This window comes from Electrona antarctica, assembly GCF_951216825.1.
Source record: "Electrona antarctica genome assembly, chromosome: 18".
NCBI lineage: Eukaryota > Metazoa > Chordata > Actinopteri > Myctophiformes > Myctophidae > Electrona > Electrona antarctica.
The window spans coordinates 41,403,672-41,423,700 of NC_136799.1; the positions used below are offsets into that span (position 1 = coordinate 41,403,672).

Consider the following 20,029-nt stretch of genomic DNA (forward strand, 5'->3'; position numbering starts at 1 on the left):
GTGTGGAAATCTTTGAATTTGTTTGGAAAATGTCTACATTTCGGTACATGAATGCATTGATGTTCAAAATGTACTTTGTAATTTATTCTTTTGAATATGTAGGCCTAATAATATAAGTATTGACTTGAGTAATATTTGACCAGCACTATCTGTAGACTCAAGTACTTGGGGTTCAGTACTTTGTACAGCACTGCCAATGATAAGGGTTGAGTTAATTAAGATTGAGTTCCATTCAGGTCGAACAGAGTCAGGGTGCTGCTATTGTGCATGTTGGCTCTGCCAGCTGGTAACAGAACCTTAATTAGTATCATCATTACATGTGAAGAATGTAACATTACCCTACGTTTTCATGCCAATGTGGCTACTGTGAAAAAGGTGTATTTTGGCCTACTTTGTTGAGTTGAGCCAGAAGGCAAAGCTCTCAGTCTACCGAGTAATCTTCGTTCCTACTCTCACCTATGGTCATGAAGTGTGGGTCATGACCGAAAGAATAAGGTTGCGAATACAAGCGGCCGCAATTAGTTTTCTTCGACGGGTGGCTGGCATCGCCCTTAGGGTGAGAAGTTCAGTTACGCGAGAGAGACTCGGAGTAGAGTCGCTGCTTTTTCGCCTGGAAAGGAGCCAGCTTAGGTGGTTCGGGCATCTGGTTAGGATGCCTCTCGGGCGTCTCCCTATAGGGAGGTCCTCGAGGCATGTCCCACTGGGAGGAGCCCCCGGGGCAGACCAAGGTGCAGTTGGAGGAAACACATCGACTCACTGGCCTTGGAACTTCTTGGGATCCCCCAGGAGGAAGTCACTAATGTTGCTCTGGAGAGGGAAGTCTGGAGCTCTCTGGTGCATGGAGCTGTTGCCCCCGCGTCCCGACTACGGTCCGGATAAGGAGTTGAAGATGGATTGATGGATGGATGGTTGAGGATTGAGGAACCAACCTCCACCTGAGCTGACTAGTGACTAGTAATGAGTAATGACTACACTAAGTGTATTTGTGTTGGTTGGGTCTGTAACCATGGACAGTATATAGCCAATATAAGCAGCATAGCCTATAGAGCTTTAACTTTAAAAAAAGGTTTTGTTTAAACCAAAATATATCACTTGCCCTACCTTTAAGAATTATCTAGTTTCAGCAATTTCTCTTCTTATGTACAACTACAAGAATCATATCATCGGAATCAGAGACTTAAATTCCAAAAGGGAATGGATCAAACTTAGGGACCGACTTAATACCCCGATTTCCCTTGGCCAAAGTGCAGGAAATATAGTGGAAATATAAACCTTTTGTCTGTGAATGATGAGTCATGAATATTTGCACACAGGAGGAAGTTAATAAGATGTACAAAAGCGCCATCTCCTGGATTAGTATAGTAACAGATAATATCCTTCATAAAAATACTATTGTTACATGCGCTACACTTGGAAGGATGAACTAATTTAGGTTAAGAGAGCAGAGAGTGACTCGTGAGGGGAAATGCAGATGGACATACCATGATACCAGTGGTTCTCAAAGTGGGGTCCGGAGGTCCTTGAGGGGGGTTCCACCGTTCCAGGCCGTCCCTATAGCAAAATAAGTTAATAGCCTATACAGTAGGCTATTTACTAATCATCAAATCATTAAAGCCACTTTAACCCTATACCCATTTGAAAATAGCTGAGGTTTTCACATCTACTATGAATATCGATATAGCCCATCTGTAGTGTGTACAGTATTCCCTATATATATATATCTATATGCTATTGCTATATCTATATTTGAAACATTTTAACAACACAAATCTTGTGGGCTACATATTCATTGGGGGGGGGGGGGGGGGGGGGGTCCTCCTTGCTTGAATGCTTGGACATGAAAAAGTGAGAACCACTGTGACTGGACATAGGAATTTGCAAAACTTGCAAAGTACTTTATTCTAACAACAGGTGGCACAAGAGCACAGAGAGGGAGAGGGAGCCAATCGGAGTAGAGAGAGGATGTGTGCGGAAGTCATGAGACAAATTCATTGGCTGAGCTCTCGAGCACTCGGCACTGCAGCAGCATCGGTGCCTGCCTGGCAAACTGACAGCTGGCAACTTGTCACAACTTTGACCGCAAAGTTGTCTCTTGATCGAGCCCATAATCCATCCAGCCATCCACGCACGCATACACAGCCTACATTACAGATATGGACTCAGACTTGGTGCTGCACGTCGCTAACTTCAGCACGCTGTTCGTGTGCATGGTGCTGAAGTTCCCGCAGATCTTCGTGCTGATGCGGGCCAAGTCCACCGCCGGGGTCAGCCTCAACAGTCTGCTCCTGGAGCTGACGGGGTACGTGTGCATTTATAGAAGCCTCTCTCCACCAGTGCAGTGGACCCCACTTTGAGATGTTGGTAACATCTATAACAGTTTACTCAACAAACATGACTCCTGCTGTCATTGTGTTCCATAGGATATTAGTAGAATACTAGATGACCGACATTTGGTGTGTGATGCTTAATACAAAAGATCACTATGACAGACTTCTGGGGCCTATTTTCGTGTAACACGTACTGTTAAACAGTTACACTAGTAACAGTACAACTACTGTAACAATACCCTTACAGATAGCCTACAGACAGGAAGCAACTGCGGGCTTCATGTTTTTTCAGGGAAACCACAAACCAGTTTTACCTAACTGAAACTGAGTTAGGTAACTGTTACATGAGTTTTTTTTTAATAATTAATGGAAATTATCTAAATATTCTACACAAGCCGAAGAATGAACTGTTCTGGAAAATCTCGCAAAATCCAAGCATTCGAAGTCCATTAATTGTCTTATCAAAACATTATTTTTAACACTGCAGGCCAATTATAGCCCCATGTTTTCTCTAAATGGGCATATCAATCTTAATTATATAATAGAAACCAGTAGACCAACTGGTATTTTTTGAGAAAAAATTATAAAAATGTAAAAAATATATTTTCTTTTAATGTATTTTACAGAACCTTCTGGGGTCCTTGGCACAAAACATTTTCAGATGGGGGTCTTGCGGCCAAATACATATCAATTTGGGGGTCCTTGCATGAACTGAAAGAAATTGAGCAGGTGTCTGTCTAGGTCTCGGAAGTCCACACAGCAGTCTATTTTCTCTGTCTCTGAGGCGAGCTGTCCATGAGAAATGTCTAAAATTAGGCTGATGATGCCCTCTTATTATGCTTTGAGCGCACTGGACTACGAAAGACTAAAGTCTGACTCAGAGTCAGAGCTCAGAGTGGGGGTGGGGGTCATGACTCACATTGTTGTGTATTAGCAAGCAACTGCAGTTACTGACACTATACGTATGCACTATGCAGCCAAATGAGACACAACAAATGAGACACAACAACTATTGCGCAGCAAAATGGTTAGGCAAAAGCTTAGCCAATTGGCACCGGGTGAAAAATGGGTTGGGGAAAAAAAAGTCATCAATACACAAACCTTTTCTCCTCTAACATCTCTCTCTCACTGTCTATATTTCAGCTACGTAGTTTTCGTTACATACCAGATGTACTATGACTACCCACCTCCAACATACCTGGAGTATCCCATCCTCATTGCTCAAGGTGAGTTTGCATTCTTTTGAAATCTCAGGCTTTCTCTTTTGTTTTGATTGGCAGTTATTTGTGTTAGACTCTCCGCAGCTAATCTTACTATACCACATTTCTTGTGCACAACGAGAGCAGGCCAAGGACCTCAATTAAAACTGCTATAAGCAATAATATGTCAAAATTCTAATGACTTTTTTTTCCCTTTTTTTTCAGTGATGGGTAGAATGCTCCCTAAAAAAATTTGTCTCTGTGACACATCTAGGGGCCCCAATCTGCATTCAAATATTTTCCTAGAAGCTTCCTAATTGGTTAGTCATTGCGACCAGGTTTTTTTCGACCAATGACAAAGCTTCTAGGAACATCTTTGAATGCTGATTGCGGTCCCTAGATGTGTCACAGAGACTACATTTTCTTGGGAGCGTTCTACCTACAAAAAAAAGGAAAAGAAAAGTCATTAAAATTTTGACATATTATTGCTTATAGCAGCTTTAAACCTCAGCAGTCGTATTGTGGAGAAGGCTTTCACAGAAAATAGCAGATCGACAAGCTCACAGTGTGTTGCACTGCCTTGTGAGCTTGTATAACGTTTGATCTGCGTTGTGTTGTGGAATAATGAAGTTCCAGACGACTTCTCTCTTTGTTGTCAGTTTAATCTGATAAAATACACAGATGTATCTGGTCAGCTTCTGTCTGTTTTACACACCCAATCCTCAGCACGTCTATAACAGAATTAGCAGCGTGACCAAGCATATAAAAACAAAACAAAACTGTTTGGTATGACAAGATAACTCATTGAAAACATGTACAAAACATCACCACTTCATGTAGGTACATTTAGCAGGTTTAGAATAACCAGTAATATTCACAGTATCCCAGTAAACATACAGACTCTTACTGAAAATATTGTGTTCTGATCTTACCATGGGCATATCTCATTTAGACTGGCACTGCTCTAACGTGAACACCAGTGTTACTCAATGAGGTGCCACACACTAACCAATATGAAACGCCCTTACTGGAGGAGCACGTGCACTACATTCTGTTACACTTGTAGTTTGGCTATTTCATAATATTTACCTGTGGAGGTCAAACTAAATGTAATGCCTCAACTCCTACCATTCCAATTTCCAAGTGCTTGTCAGGGGGGGGGGGGGGGGGGGGGGTCGTTGCTTGAAAAGTTTGCAAACCCTTATTTGGGCATGCATCCTGGAGGAGATCTATTCTACATTCTACGCCATACTCAGTGCACCTGTTCTAGTTCACAACGTGTTGTGTTTTGTCTCTGTTCTCCCAGATGTCATTCTTCTGTTATTGATTCTCCACTACAACGGCAGCCTGCGGCAGAGCCTCATCTACGCATTGGTGTATCCTTCCTTCCCTTGTTCTTTCCATGGCACAATTTAATTTCGCAATGCAAATTTCAAATTTGTAGATTTTCATTTGTATGGAAATCAATGATGTAGGGTTAATCTTTAGGGCAGGGGTAGGCAACCCTTGGCACCAAGGAGGGTGATCACTGGCCCACTGGCACAAGTGTGAGAGAGAGTAGTTTTAGTAAACAATTAAAAAAAATGTTGTCAAATAAATCCCTCACATTTGTATGTAAATTACATCCTGCACATAATTATACATTAACATTCATTAAAACTCTGAACTCTGACTGGGGAGGGAGTCTGGGAGATAGTTGGGTTATTGGGTTAGTCTAATGATCATTATAACAACGTGAGAGAAAATATTTAAAAAGAAGGGAAAAAGATCACCGTACATTCGTGGACGATCAAAATATGTTGGAATATGTTATGTGGCGTCATTCAAATTAACGTGACAATAATGGCACGCTGACTATCTAGAAAATAGAGACATGGCACTTTGTTTCAAAAAGGTTGCAGACCTCTGCTTTAGGGCTGTGTGTATTAGTTAGTTAATTGCTCTTGTCATAGCATGTAGTGGCATCTCTTAACATGATATGTCCAGGTTCGTTGGGGGCTGGCAACTGCTCACTGTGCAGAAGTGGATCATAGACCTGGCCATGGTAAGAGCTAGATCCTGAGCCATAATATTGGTTTATATATATAGTATCTGTCGGGTGGAAACCTCCTATGTCCAAAACTGTTACTTGTCATGAGTATAAACAAAATCACACCCGTGTGAACTGGTGTGGTGCAAGGTCTTATATAGTCTGATCAGCTATGTCAGTGACGTCACACACTAACCATAGCAACCATGCTCACCTGTGCACGGACACGTACACAAACATACAGACAAAGCTGGTTGTTGGAGTGGTTTGCGTACCTGTGCACGGACACGTACTCAGGTACACAAACATACAGACAAAGCTGGTTGTTGGAGTGGTTTGCACCACTCAAAAAATGGCTACGGTAGCAGACCCTTGTGATGCTTTTGTGTGACACTGTAGTAGTGTGATCAAGTAGGGCGTTCATTTACGGAAAAACAAAGTGTGAATATGGACACGAGAGGATTCTGCCTGACGGCAACGATATACTGACATCTGACAATGATACTGACAACCGCATTATATACAGCATAGTGCTTGTGTTTTTTTGAGTGGTGTAAACCACTCCTACGACTGGCTTTGTTAGTTTACGTGTCTGTCTGTCTGTGCTAAAAAAATTAGCATGGTTGCTACGGTCACCCAGTTCACCCGGGTGTGATTTCATTACGTCAGACATTACGTCAGACCACAGCTGATCAGGCTATATAAGACCTTACACCACTCAGTTCACACGGGTGTGATTTTTTTCAGTATGGGCAATTATGCAGCCGATGTTCCCTGACGTTTAACCACTCAACTTGCAACCAAATAGTAGAACAAGTATTTCATACAGCTTAAGTTTAAAAAATCTAAACTATCCCTTTAAGTCTAACCCTGACAATATACAAATGGAACCAAATTGACCTGTTAGGGTCTATTTGGTTCCACTGGTACACTGTTAAGGGGAGAACTCCCTGAAAACAGGATCGTCATCTATCTATCGGACCCAAACATTTCGTGTCAGTCGGGCTCTAGTGAGAGCTGGATTTAAGCACCAATTTGAGTCAAAGAATGTCAAAAAGACAATTAATCTGAAGGCTAATGAGGCACTGTGACTTAAGCTGCAAGTTATCCAGACCTCATCACCCCAGCAAAACGACCTGCCAATGACATCCGGACATTTTAAATGGCAACGGTATTTATTGGTTAATGAGCAGAAGGTGGAGCTACATTTCCGTTTTGGATGTCTTCCAACAGGACTGTCATTATTATGGTCGTCTTTCTCTGCTGTTGGGTGCAGTTCAGTATGTCCAATACCGTTACTTTTCCGGAAATGGGAGAAAAGAAATAACCTGTATTCCCAATGGATCCAGTGTAGTTATTGTTTAGTCACAAGCTCTTGTTACGTTAATACTTTATTAGTTACATATTTATATAAGGCACACTTAACCACTTTCACTTAAAATAGCAGATCTAAAGGCTCACAGCGCAGTACGTTGTGACCCGTTGTGATCTTGTAGATCAGCTATTTTCACTACTCTGGGGTGGGGTATTACTTTACAAAATAACACAAAAAGATGAAATATGGAGGTAAGAGTTTTCTGCCCAACAACAGTGGGGAGGAGCTCCAAGCACGAATGAATGTGAGAAAGCCCCTTGAGAGCAACTTTTACCGTGTCCCATTTCACTCGAAGATCAGTCCGGAGATTCGTCTTCCTGGCGAGAACAAAAGCAAGACAATTCAGGGAGTTCAGCGCTGGCAGATGTTTCATTGCTTCTACATTTTCCCAATGGTGTGAAAACATGCCATGTGACAAAGCGTCTCATTAAACTGCCATTCCACAATTTCCTGCAGTGTGCTCACGTAGCATGATGCGAACACTGCCCAAGGTTACATGAATTGGAACAGCTGTGTGTGTGTGTGTGTGTGTGTGTGTGTGTGTGTGTGTGTGTGTGTGTGTGTGTGTGTGTGTGTGTGTGTGTGTGTGTGTGTGTGTGTGTGTGTGTGTGTGTGTGTGTGTGTGTGTGTGTGTGTGTGTGTGTGTGTGTGTGTGTGTGTGTGTGTGTGTGTGTGTGTGTGTGTGTGTGTGCGTGCGTGCGTGCGTGCGTGCGTGCGTGCGTGCGTGCGTGCGTGCGTGCGTGCGTGCGTGCGTGCGTGCGTGCGTGCGTGCGTGCGTGCATCACGCACACATACACATACACACACACATGCGCACACGTCCATTACTCAGAACAGAATCAATTCAACCGCAACATCTTCTTGTCATTTAAATCTGTCGATTTTTTGATTCGGCACACATGCACACCCTCCCCCCCCCCCCCCCCCCCCCCCCCCCCCCCACACACGCCCACCCGTGACAAATGGGGGACATGCAGGACAAATCTGCCATCCAGTGCCATCTCTTCGCTGATCTAATCTCCTCTCGTCTCTCCTCTCCTCTAAAGAGTCTGTGCACGTTCATCAGCGCGTCCAGTAAGTTTGCCCAGCTGCAGTGCCTGTGGAGGTCCAAGGACTCGGGCCAGGTTAGTGCCCTGTCCTGGGGCATGGCTACCTTCACGTGCGTGAGTAAGTACCGTGCGTTTTTCGCCAGCACCTTGTCCTCCACTAGCCCCTTTCGGGCCCCTGGTTTACCTTTTCTGTAATTTGGGACGTTGGTACCGACGTCCCAAATTACAGGGGGCTGTAGAAAGGAGCTAGTCCTCCACATCAGTGCAACTCAAACAAAAGTTTCCACGAAAATGCCTCCTAGAGCAGTGTTCTTCAACCAGTGGTCCAGAGACCACCAGTGGTCCTTGAGGGGGTTCCAGGTGGTCCCAAGCTAAATGATGGAAGAGTTGGTACTGGTAACCAAATGGAACCTTTTAGATCTTAACCAAACCAAATTATCTTACGCCCTCACAAGTTCAACTATTGTTAAACATCTGCATTGCTTGATTTACGCAATTAGAGAATGTAGAAGAATTGTTATTTTGATCAATGCCTGTCATCTATGGTACCAACATCAATACAGCATGGAATTGTGAACAATATCCTATCCAACAATAACATAACATATTTTTCTTTGTCTTTTCTGTCTTTTGTTTTCTTTGGTCTGAGATGATAAATCTCATCAAATGATAATTTGATGAGCATTTGAGCCACGGTGGTCTGTGGCTGAATAAATAATGGGCCTCGATATGAAAAGGGTTGACAACCTTAGCCGCAATTTGCAACTCTAGAGTTGCAATACCCTCCATTGACTCCCCATTCATCCAAATTGCTTTTGCGATCTGCTTGTATTAAACGACGTTAAACTCACCAATATTGCAGCTGTAGGGAAAGCTTGAATTATCCTCTTTCAATCTGCCAAGTGTTGGAGTTTGGAAGCACACTGAACGGCCCTGCGTACCACCTGTTTCGAATTTGCACATAATGCAAGAGGCAACAGCGCGACCCGTTAATAAAAACGAGTGCTTCCAAACTCAAACACTTCACCTGCACAGAATTTATTGACAGAAAGTAGCTCATAACATGTCTACGGTGGATTTTTATGAAACAAAAGCTCGGCAGATTGAAAGAGGATAATTCAAGCTTTCCCTACAGCTGCAATGTTGGCGAGTTTAACGTTGTTTAATACAAGCAGATCGCAAAAGCAGGGAGACAATGGAGGGTATTGCAACTCTAGATTCATCCCATTATAAAAAAATCTAGAGTTGCAAATTGCGGCTATGAAAACCACTGCTCTAGAGTCCAAACGGCCCATCGAAAGAAACCAAAACAGTCCATATCCTCTCAGTTCCTCCCAAAAACAAATCTGTTTAGAGCAGTATGGCTTCTAAATGTATACTCTGAGTATGAGTATACAAATGGTCCATTTGGTTCCATTTGTATACTCTTAGTCTTGAGTTATAGGGGTAATTGAAATTAAAAGGTTTGAGAACCACTGCTGTAGAGAGGATATAAACAAAGTCAAATTGTAGTTATCTTTTGAAGCACCGGCGTACATTAATACAGCCAAAAAGAACGTACCCGTTAATTTATGAACCGGTATAGTCTCTCTCTTGGTTTATTGTTGCCCAGTTTTTCTTGTCTTTTCAATTTCTTCACTCCGTCTGTCTTTTGTCTGTTTGTCTGGTAAAGAACAGTGTGCTCCCCTTCTCTCTGTGCCCACACTAATTAATGCACCTGTGTATGTCTATTGAATGGCCGCCACCTAGTGTCTAGACATTATACTGCAAATGACAAATGAACCATGCCAGCAAATGATGGGTCCTACAAAAAAATACCAGCTGTAATTTGTCCATCTTTTGTGTATCGTTAAATCTTGCTGCAGGAACTTTCATTCATTTCAATACTACAATAACCATAATTCTAGCTTTAGGACCTTACTTTAGGGGGCCCTAGTTAAATTGGTGGAGAGAGCCTGCTTAATTGGGAAGCAGAAGCTCCCATGTTCGATTCCCGGCCGGGCATTGTATTGTATCCAGGTGTCCCTGAGCAAGACACTCCGAACTGCTCCCTCCCACTTGAGAAGCACTCAGCTGGGTGAAGCTGAAAACTGAATTTCCCCCGTGGGATGAAATACGTCTCATCCTTTATCATTATAATAATATTCATGACTTCCATGACAACAGATGGAGAGTAATGAAGTTGAACAACAGAAGAGTTTTCCTTTTATGATGGCAATGTAAACATTTTTATTTTTTATGACAGTCTCTTGCAGAGGCTGTAAACCCAGGTGAAATAGTGTCAGAACAGGTTCAATCAATCCTCAATCCACTGGGTCACACATAATTATGTTCACAGCCTGAAATCTCCTGTAAACAAAATGTACATGTGTTGTTATTAAATGTAAGATTTCTGTTTGTTTCAGCACGCATTTACACCACCATCATGACAACTGGAGACATGCAGGGTATGTATTTTTTTCTGTGCAAGAATTTAATTCATATTTACTGTGTTAGTTTCTAAAACGGCGACAAGGGATTCATTATTTTTCATTTTTGTCTCTTAAGATTTACTGATAGTCATTTGAAGGTACAGAAAATTGCAAAAGCCCTGCTAAACGTAATGTCCTTTACCAGGAGGGACAGTTGGGAGACGGACGTGTGATGGTTTGCCTCACGTGCTCTGGGGGTCTCTAGTTGTATCTCTCTGTATCTGCTGTGTTTTTGAGTGGTGCAACCACTCCAACGAACAGCAATGTCCGTGTACGTGTGTTCACCTATGTGTTCACCTAACTATGTCACTATGAGCACGAGTACCAATGACTACCAAAAGTGGCGCTGTTGTGCCAGAAACAGAGAGAGCTGCACTGCTGCCTGCTAATGAGAGACAGACAGAGAGAGAGGGGGGGGGGGGGGGGGGGGGGGCGTTGCGCCACTCAGTTCACACGGGTGTGATTTTTTTAGTTCACTAAACCACATTTAATGCTCTCTTTTTGCCCCAGTGTTGGTGCGGTTTATAGCCATGACTCTGTTGAACCTGTGGGTGCTGCTTACCGTGCTCCACTACCGTAGGAGCAGCAGTCCCAAGAAAGAAGACTGAGCTCAGCACCACGACCAGGCTCAAGAAAGAGTCAAGTCAACTGTGAACTGTCATCTGGTTATTTTGTTTGTTGTTGTTTTTACAGTGGGGAGGGGGGTTGCGGGAGGACGCCATGTCCCTTTGGAGCACTGGTTCCCAGCCCACACACATTGTTATGGGTACCCATACTTTTTGTTTCCTACATTTGGTTTTTAATTATTATTTCAAAACATTTCCAAAAAACATTCCCAAAAAAGATAAACTTTTCATGGATTAAAAACAAAATCAATTCAATGTTTTTTTTTTCCAGTAACTTTGTGAACAAATACAAATCTAAGAAATTCCATGAATTGGAACAAATATTGAAGAAGTACTGAAAATAGCAGATCTACAAGTAGATCTGCTATTTTCACTAGTTTGGATCCTGAGAGAATGTCTAATTTCTGTTTTGGGTCACTCACAGGCTTAAAAATTTGGGAACCACTGCTCTGGGAGTTCACATTTTTAAACATGTTGCATAAAGTTATAACTTGCTTTCATGTACCTTATATACTAATCCCTATTTTGGGAATGTCATCATAAAAAAAAAAAAAGCAGGAATACCAGAAATGGCTGATTTACAAGCTCACAAATCATTGCAGTGCAATTGGTTGTGACCGTGTAGATCTATTGACTATTTTTGCTATTCGTCAGATGAGAGAAAGATGTGTACGAGGATGTGGTCCAATTTTTGTCCAATGTGAGAAAGGTCTGGAGCCACTTTTTTTACTGGACTCATTTGGCCAAGGCAGACACTGATATTTGTACGGTTAATGTTTTGTAATACTTACAAATGACTTCACATTGTTTACCTCAGTATTATACACTTATATATGCTAATACGCTCTTGTTACAGCATTGCAATGACTAACAAGGAACTACATGTGATGTGTAGTAAACGTCGATAAATGTGACATTATGGAGCGCCACGTTGCAGATATAGTATTAATTTACCAAGATTGACTCCATATACTGCACCTCCTCAGGACAAGTACTGTATTTAAAAAAAAGGTTTTTATAAATGTAATTTTCTGGACCATTTTAAATAAACAAATGTTCAAGTCTTTACTCTATTCCTGGTGTCACACTGTATGTACCAGGTCATATGCACATTTATGAAATTAAATTGTCACTTGTGCAAGGTTTCCTCACCACTTGCACCCCAACGTCCATATTCTGGGGGGAACATTAGCCAAAAATAGCAGATGTACTCACTATTTTTGGTGAAGAGATTGGTTTAGACGGGAAAAAAGTAGTGAAAGTACAGTTGTAACTGAAGTCCAGTTCTAAGACTACAGGGGTTTAATTTTCTGTGGCACAAGAGATTCCAAGACATTTAAAATAGATTATGTATTTACATTTAACCAAATGAGCACACCAAACATTCAGCAGAAATGGCAGATCGACAAGCTTTTTTTTTTATAGATTTGGTGTATAAGGAGAAACAAAAATAGTCCCCACCCAAGTCAAGTATATTGTTGCGGTCTGGCAGAAGTCTTGTATCCCTACTTGGCAATACAAAAGTAGCAAAAAAATAGCTTGTAGATCAGCTATGTCTTTCTTTTTTTTTGTCTTGTGGGTTTTATAGATCAATTGAACCAATGAAAAGTCTTAAAAGCTTGTGACTAAATTATAATATACTCTGTATCCATTGGAACACAGGCCCCGTTTTCCATTTCCTGAAAACAATTTTGGGTTTCACAAAGCAATGCAAACCAAAAGGCACATCCATGTCTTTATTGAAGAAAGTTATCATAGAGCTGTTTGGTAGCAAACATGCAATCTTGGATGTAGCGCCCTTAAATACAAAGTGGACAAGGCAGTATAAATAATACAATGTGCACTGTATGTCATGTAAAATATATACTGTGTATATTTATATATGTATAAAACATGCTTCTTGGTTAATGGAGAGGTCACACTCGGCACACAAAGTGTTCCTCTCCACCTGCTATGTGAGCCACAAACACACACACACACACACACACGCACACACACACACCACAACGTGCCCAAACTAGGAGTTCGGTTTTAATACAAAAATATAACGACAAACACATTCTATCAAAAGCCTCCATCGCATGGTGCTGTTCAATACTTCACTTTTATGGGCCATGATTGCATAAGTCTTCTTGCCCCATTTTGTCTTCTTTTTTTTTAACCCATACAAATTTGACCCCCATATCCCACAGGAATAGTAGTGGACAGCACTTAAGTCTGTGAGGCCCAAATGGGGGCGGGTGGGGGGGTAAACAGCACATGCAAGTTAACTTACGGAGCCCCCAGTCAAGTAGATTTGGATCAAAGAAAAACAATTTCACTTCATACAATGCTAGTGTGTCATCTCTGGTAAAAAAAAAACAACTCCAGATGTACATTCAAACAACGAAGGAGCCAGGCTTGGATCAGAAGGAGCAAAAACAAAACCAAATGGTGCGCCCCTTGCATTCAGTAAACATTTCCCTCATAAAATGATCTTGCAATTTTGGTAAAGGTTACAGGGTTGTCCGGGCGTTATACATCTGGCCCTGGCTTCTATTATCAAATTAAAGAATTGTCGGGTAAGCCTTCTGTAGCGGGCTACTGTAATATTACATCGTACTTCGAATCAACGAGGCAGTGCAAGGTTGAGTCAGAGAAATCAAGAATTAGAGGCACTCGAGGAATGCATTTAAAAGATGTTCAGGAGACCTAGCAGATTTTGTTTCTGGAAGTCGCAGCTCGCTTAGCTTTTTTAGTACCTTATTCAAGTTCCTGTGGCTCAACAACGTGCGCGCTCACAAAAAAAAAAGGTAGTGTTATGTGAGGCAAGTATCTATGATCAGCATGGCATAAAAAGGCAACAGCTTGGAAGTGAAACATTGCAGGTTATCAGGGGCTACACTTGACCTTCAGCTGTACCCACCCAAGTTGGGAGTACTTGCTATTCCGTAAGTATAGCCTGTCATATGAGACCCTTCAGATTGGTTACAATCATGTAAAAGTTTTAAAAGTCTTTTCTTTTTGGCCACAAGGAGTCCCGTAGGTGGTAGGTTAAGCAGTAGCCTACGACGTTATGTCTTTTGGTTCCTTCTCTGAACAGTGTCTTGGTGGAGAAGTTGAGGTAAGTGCATCACCTTGTCAGGTTACAGACGGCCTTTTCAGCAACAGTGCTCTCGTGTTACGAACAAGCTTGCCCAACCGTCGCTCCCCACGCCGACAACATTTCTCGGGTTAAGGACCCCCAGAGAGGACCTCGCCAGCTGGGCTTACGAAGCCAACAGTCTTTTAACTCCACCAGTCCAGTAGTTAAGCAGTAGGTTGGGGTTGGTGTGGTGTGGTGGGGGGAGGGGAGCCTTCATCACAGAACCGTTTATTTATTTTTGAGGAGGAGGAGGAGTGAAGTGTTGGTGCGCTGATGATGTGCAAGTGGAGCATTGAATGGTCCATCTCTGACTGAGGAGGAAACACCTCCCCACCACCCTGACGTTGAGCCACACCCAAAGCAAGGTTAACTGTAGGGGGGGGGGGGAAACATATACAGACAAAGGTTAGTTTCCGCCAATCACAAATGAAAATTACAATCTAACGCAGTGTTTCTCAAATCTTTAAATCTCTCCCCTGCCCTTAACTCGGACAGTATACAAAACGTATGCCATTTGCTTACATTTGTATACGGTCAGTGTTACAGACTTGTAAGGGTCAAGGAACCCTGAAAGTCCCCGGAACCCACTTTTGAGAGCCACTGATCTAACCGATTGACATTATTGTTCAGAAGTAATTTGATAAGATTTGTTCACATCATTGGCAATTACTAGTTGTTGAGAAGTTATTGGAATTGTCTTCATTTCATTGCACAGAAACAAATATTTTAGTTAATTATTTTTTGCTTAAAATCAACTTTCTATGCACAATGCATCAGGCATGAAATGCACACACAAATAAATTACATGTATTATTCTATTACGATCTTTCTGGTCTGGATGCAAATAAAGACAATGATCCTCAAATCAGCTTCCCTTCTAAACACCCATTCATATAATGCGGTGGGAGGGTGCAGAGTATATGGGCACTGTGAGAATAATAGAATAATAACTTTTCTTTAATAAAAAGATAAATCAATAAATCAACCAGCGCATGCATTAGGAGTGGTTCCCAAACATCTTAGCTCAAGACCCAAGTTTTCCCATGTGTTATTATTTTATTCATATTCTTTGATTTCTGAATTAATTTATGACATTGTTTTGAATTTTTGTTTAGATTTTTTTCATATACGGTATGAAAATTCTTAATTGTATTATTATTTAAAACATTTTTGAAAATCCTTATAAGTTTTTTATGTAAGAATATTTCCTCATGGGTCCTGGCCCAATGTTTGGGAAACATTGGGGCAACACGCCACATGTAGCCACTAGCCACCCTGTAGCATTACAGACTCCTCATTACACCACCTGTAGCATTACAGACTCCTCATTACACCACCTGTAGCATTACAGACTCCTCATTACACCACCTGTAGCATTACAGACTCCTCATTACACCACCTGTAGCATTACAGACTCCTCATTACACCACCTGTAGCATTACAGACTCCTCATTACACCACCTGTAGCATTAGCCTCCTCATTACACCACCTGTAGCATTACAAACTCCTCATTACACCACCTGTAGCATTACAGACTCCTCATTACACCACCTGTAGCATTACAGACTCCTCATTACACCACCTGTAGCATTACAGACTCCTCATTACACCACCTGTAGCGTTACAGACTCCTCATTACACCACCTGTAGCGTTACAGACTCCTCATTACACCACCTGTAGCGTTACAGACTCCTCATTACACCACCTGTAGCGTTACAGACTCCTCATTACACCACCTGTAGCATTACAGACTCCTCATTACACCACCTGTAGCGTTACAGACTCCTCATTACACCACCTGTAGCGTTACAGACTCCTCATTACACCACCTGTAGCGTTACAGACTCCTCATTACACCACCTGTAGCTTTACAGACTCCTCATTACACCACCTGTAGCATTACAGACTCCTCATTACACCGCCTGTAGCATTACAGACTCCTCATTACACCACCTGTAGCATTAGCCTCCTCATTACACCACCTGTAGCATTACAGACTCCTCATTACACCACCTGTAGCATTACAGACTCCTCATTACACCACCTGTAGAATTACAGACTCCTCATTACACCGCCTGTAGCATTACAGACTCCTCATTACACCACCTGTAGCATTACAGACTCCTCATTACACCACCTGTAGCTTTACAGACTCCTCATTACACCGCCTGTAGCATTACAGACTCCTCATTACACCGCCTGTAGCATTACAGACTCCTCATTACACCACCTGTAGCATTACAGACTCCTCATTACACCACCTGTAGCATTACAGACTCCTCATTACACCACCTGTAGCATTACAGACTCCTCATTACACCACCTGTAGCATTACAGACTCCTCATTACACCCGCAGCACCTTCACAAACCACCCAATCAGGATTGTGTTCATCAGGTTATTGGGGGAAAAAAAGAGCCATTAAAGAGCCACTAAAACACTACATACATTCATGAATTCAGTCGTGAATCGAGAAAACGCCTGGTGCAAAAGTATAAAGCACCCAAACTGTGACAACTGTCACGATTTGTGCCAGTATCCATTGTTGGGCTCCTCTCGCCTCGTCTTGGTACCGCTTGACCTGCGGGGGCTGAGGTCAGGGGGAAAGGTCACAATGGTTGTACTTTACTTAGAAATAGAGCGGTACCGATACGTCGTTTTCCTCCCCGATAACGATTCCGATACCCATAACTTGCGTATCGGTCGATACCGAGTACCGATCCGATACCAGTGTGTAATTTAAAAAATATATAATCTAAGACAGTGGTTCTCAAAGTGGGGTCCAGGGACCTCAGTGTTCCTTGAGGGGGTTCCAAATGGAGAGACACATTTGTACACTCAGTGTTATGGGGGAGGGGTTTGAGAACCACTGATCTAAGAATAAAAAAAAATAAAAATAAATCCATTAATAATTGTTAAAGTGCAGCTACAAGTTAGTAATAATACAATACATAGTACAGTAATGTCCTGTGTTTTCCAAATCAGTAGTGCAACATCAGCTGAAGCATTCAAAATACTAAATAATTGATGACTGTAAATGAAATTATCTTCATCGCGCCCCTGGTCAAAACAAGCTTTATTCAATTATGGCCCACAACCAAAGAACCGACGATCGTGGCCACAAAATGTCTTCTGCGGGTGAAAGAAAAGTCGAGCGTCTGTTACAACACAGGTCATTTTCACACAGGGACAAACGCTGTTTATAGAAAAGGGGCTGTCGCCCCTTAAAAATCAGTGCACTTGGTATTCCTGCGTTGTGATCAAAACCCTCAACATGTCCAGAGCTTGCAGTTCAAATATGAAATTCACTGCACTGCACCGCACACACCGCACACAGTTTTACCCAGTCGGCTGGTCAGAAATGAATAGAGGAACAATCGTCATCGATATCATCCAGTGCCCAGTGCCAGTCCTGAAGACCAAAGTCCAGTAATCTGGAAAGGGAGATTATCTTAGATGGCCAAGCAGAGTGACAATGAAACACTTTCATCTGAACCTAACTTGAACTGATGCGTTTAACGCATTCTGGACGGGGAACCCCTTTTGGTGTCGTAAGCATTATGTTATACTTTAGCTGTTGATAAAATGGCAGATCTACAAGCTCGCCGCGCTACGAGCTTGTAGGTCTGCTATTTTTGAAAAATCGTGAAAATGTGGCGCAAATCTTTGAATATATATTCTTCCAGAGCAAACGTTTTTAACTCAACTCTTTTCTTCTGGGGGGGGGGGGGGGGTCCCTGGAACAACAATATTTTTTTACTGGCGCAACGCTATTTTAATGATGGCTCGCATGCATTTTATTTTACCGTAATGTGTACATAGTGGGAAACTTAGTTTTAGTCTTTGTAAATCTTCTCAAGGAATGCCTTAAATTCTAGGAACTGAAACTAAAAGTTTGCAGTAGAGTAGAGTAGCGATTCATTTATTTAAAAACAAACAAAAAAAAAAACAGTTAAAATACGGAGATAGGCGGTTTCTGCCCGACAGCAGTGGAAAAAGTACTCAATTGTTTTACTTTAGTAAAAGTATCAATACTTCAGTGTAGAACTACTAAAGTACGAAAAGTAAAAGTCCTCATTATGCAGAATGTTCCATTTCAAGTTTTCAAATGTGTACAAATCTTTTGAAAATCGTGACGCATTGTGAGCTTGTAGATCTGCCATTTTATATATATAATATATATATATAATAGGGCTGAAGTGGTTAATGTACATGTTTCCTATTCAAAATTAAAATCTCCAAAGTAACTAGTAACTAAAAATTGTAGTGGAGTAAAAGTACAAATTTTGGCTCTAGTGGAGCAGAAGGAAAAGTACAAATACCTCAAAATTCGACAGTACTTTAAGCAAAATTATAGTACTTAGTTACTTTCCACCACTGACGATATCCCCCCACTCTACGACCGTATCAGAAAATCCCCCCCAAAAGGAGTGGATCCCACCCGGTCTGCTCAGGGCGCTGTAGCGTACGCGTACCTGCTCTTGCTGGGGGGCAGCTGTCGACTGGGTCTCCTCATGGACTGGCTGGGCTGGACCTTCATGGAGGCGCGCGGCGAGGAGCGGGCGAAGTTCTCTGACGCCGGCGGCTTCTTGGGGATCTTCTTGACCAGCCGACCCACCCACTTCTGCTGCTCCTCCTGCGAGATGGCCAGCAGCAGCAGGTTCTTCGCCGTCGACACGTCGTAGTACACTGCACGGACGGACGGGTGGGTGGGAAGATTAAATCCATTTACGTTAGGTTAAATCGCCATGCGGCGGACACGGACGGTTATGAATCGGTTCACAAAAATCCATGTTTTAATTTATTATAGATTTTTTTTTGTATGTTGGTACAGAATTAAATCTTTTTTTGAAGAAAGCTGCTTAATGTTTTTTTTTTGTATTATTATTATTATTATGATTATTATTTTTAATCATACTGCTTGAAGATACAAGCAGATATACAAGCTCGCAGCGCGGCACATGCTGTGAGCTTGTTTTGCTATTTTTGGTGTTTGAAAGAAGTTGAATAATTTAGAATTCTTTAACACAAATTCTCTGTGGGCGAAAGTGGCAAGCCGGAATCACCAAGACGGACGTACCTCGACAGGGCGCAACAATCTCCTCCTTCTTGTCCATGTGGTCTTTGTGGCACTTGATGTGGCAGCGCCGGCACTCCAGGGCGGGCGGAGGCTTGAACATGTTCCACAGTGGCTTGGTGCAGGCCTCGCAGTTGGTGGGGAAATGGTAGAGGGTGGGGATGAATTCATGGCCCTTGTGGCAGATGTAGCCGGACTTCTCCCCGATGGGCAGTGGCTCGGGCAGCTCGGCCTCCTTCTTACTCTCGCCCTCGTTGGCATAAAGAATCTAGTTGGAATTGGAATGGGGACATTTAGAAAAAAACAACGGTGGCTTTCAACCCTTTTCATATCGAGGCCCATTATTTATTCGGTATTTGAGCCACGGACCACCATTTGATGAGATTTAGCCTCGCAAAAACCCAAAACTAAGGGATATTTTGTTATCGTTGGATAAAGTTTTTCCACAATTTCATGCTGTATTGATGTTGGCACCATAGGAGAGACAACAGGTAAATGTTGATCAAAATGTGTAGACTTCTTGTAAATTAAGTAATGCCAGATATTTAACAATAATTGAACTCTCAAGAGTGTAAAATGAAACCCAAATGGACCCTTCCGTGACTCAGACTCAGTAGCCTGAGTTGGTGAAAATCCTTCCCTCAATAGTTATCAAGATTGTCAGGTTACCGGTATGCATTATTCTGCAGTTCTGGTGCACATACTAGGCACCTTATACTTTAAAACGATTTTGCTGGTGCATAAAAGGCAA

General features: G+C 42.2%; 2 protein-coding genes across 3 annotated transcripts in view; one reads left to right on the forward strand and one right to left on the reverse strand.

Annotated features, from left to right (window-relative positions):
* The first annotated feature begins 1,990 nt into the window (after nt 1-1,990).
* Nucleotides 1,991-12,149, forward strand: slc66a3 (solute carrier family 66 member 3). Its single transcript, XM_079528074.1, has 7 exons — nt 1,991-2,299; nt 3,471-3,553; nt 4,833-4,902; nt 5,513-5,570; nt 7,977-8,097; nt 10,385-10,426; nt 10,961-12,149. The coding sequence occupies exons 1-7, from the start codon at nt 2,154-2,156 to the stop codon at nt 11,056-11,058; spliced, it is 618 nt and encodes a 205-aa protein (XP_079384200.1). The 5' UTR covers nt 1,991-2,153; the 3' UTR covers nt 11,059-12,149.
* Nucleotides 12,150-12,798: 649 nt separating this feature from the next.
* Nucleotides 12,799-20,029, reverse strand: part of rock2a (rho-associated, coiled-coil containing protein kinase 2a) — an 80,639-nt gene continuing 73,408 nt past the window's right edge. The window contains exons 30-33 of one of the 2 annotated variants that reach the window (XM_079527897.1): nt 19,282-19,546; nt 18,677-18,890; nt 16,650-16,791; nt 12,799-14,570 (exon numbers count right to left, since the gene is read on the reverse strand). In XM_079527897.1, coding sequence (XP_079384023.1) covers nt 16,722-16,791; nt 18,677-18,890; nt 19,282-19,546 — 549 coding nt within the window. In that variant the 3' untranslated portion in view covers nt 12,799-14,570; nt 16,650-16,721. The remainder of the gene's footprint in view (nt 14,571-16,649; nt 16,792-18,676; nt 18,891-19,281; nt 19,547-20,029) is intronic. The other variant, XM_079527898.1, reaches the window with a different exon arrangement.

Coding starts and splice junctions, on each gene's coding strand:
- slc66a3 (XM_079528074.1), top strand. CDS start 2,154: ATGGACTCAGACTTGGTGCTGCACGTCGCTAACTTCAGCACGCTGTTC. Junction 2,300..3,470: donor CTGCTCCTGGAGCTGACGGG/GTACGTGTGCAT, acceptor TCTATATTTCAG/CTACGTAGTTTTCGTTACAT. Junction 4,903..5,512: donor AGCCTCATCTACGCATTGGT/GTATCCTTCCTT, acceptor TGATATGTCCAG/GTTCGTTGGGGGCTGGCAAC.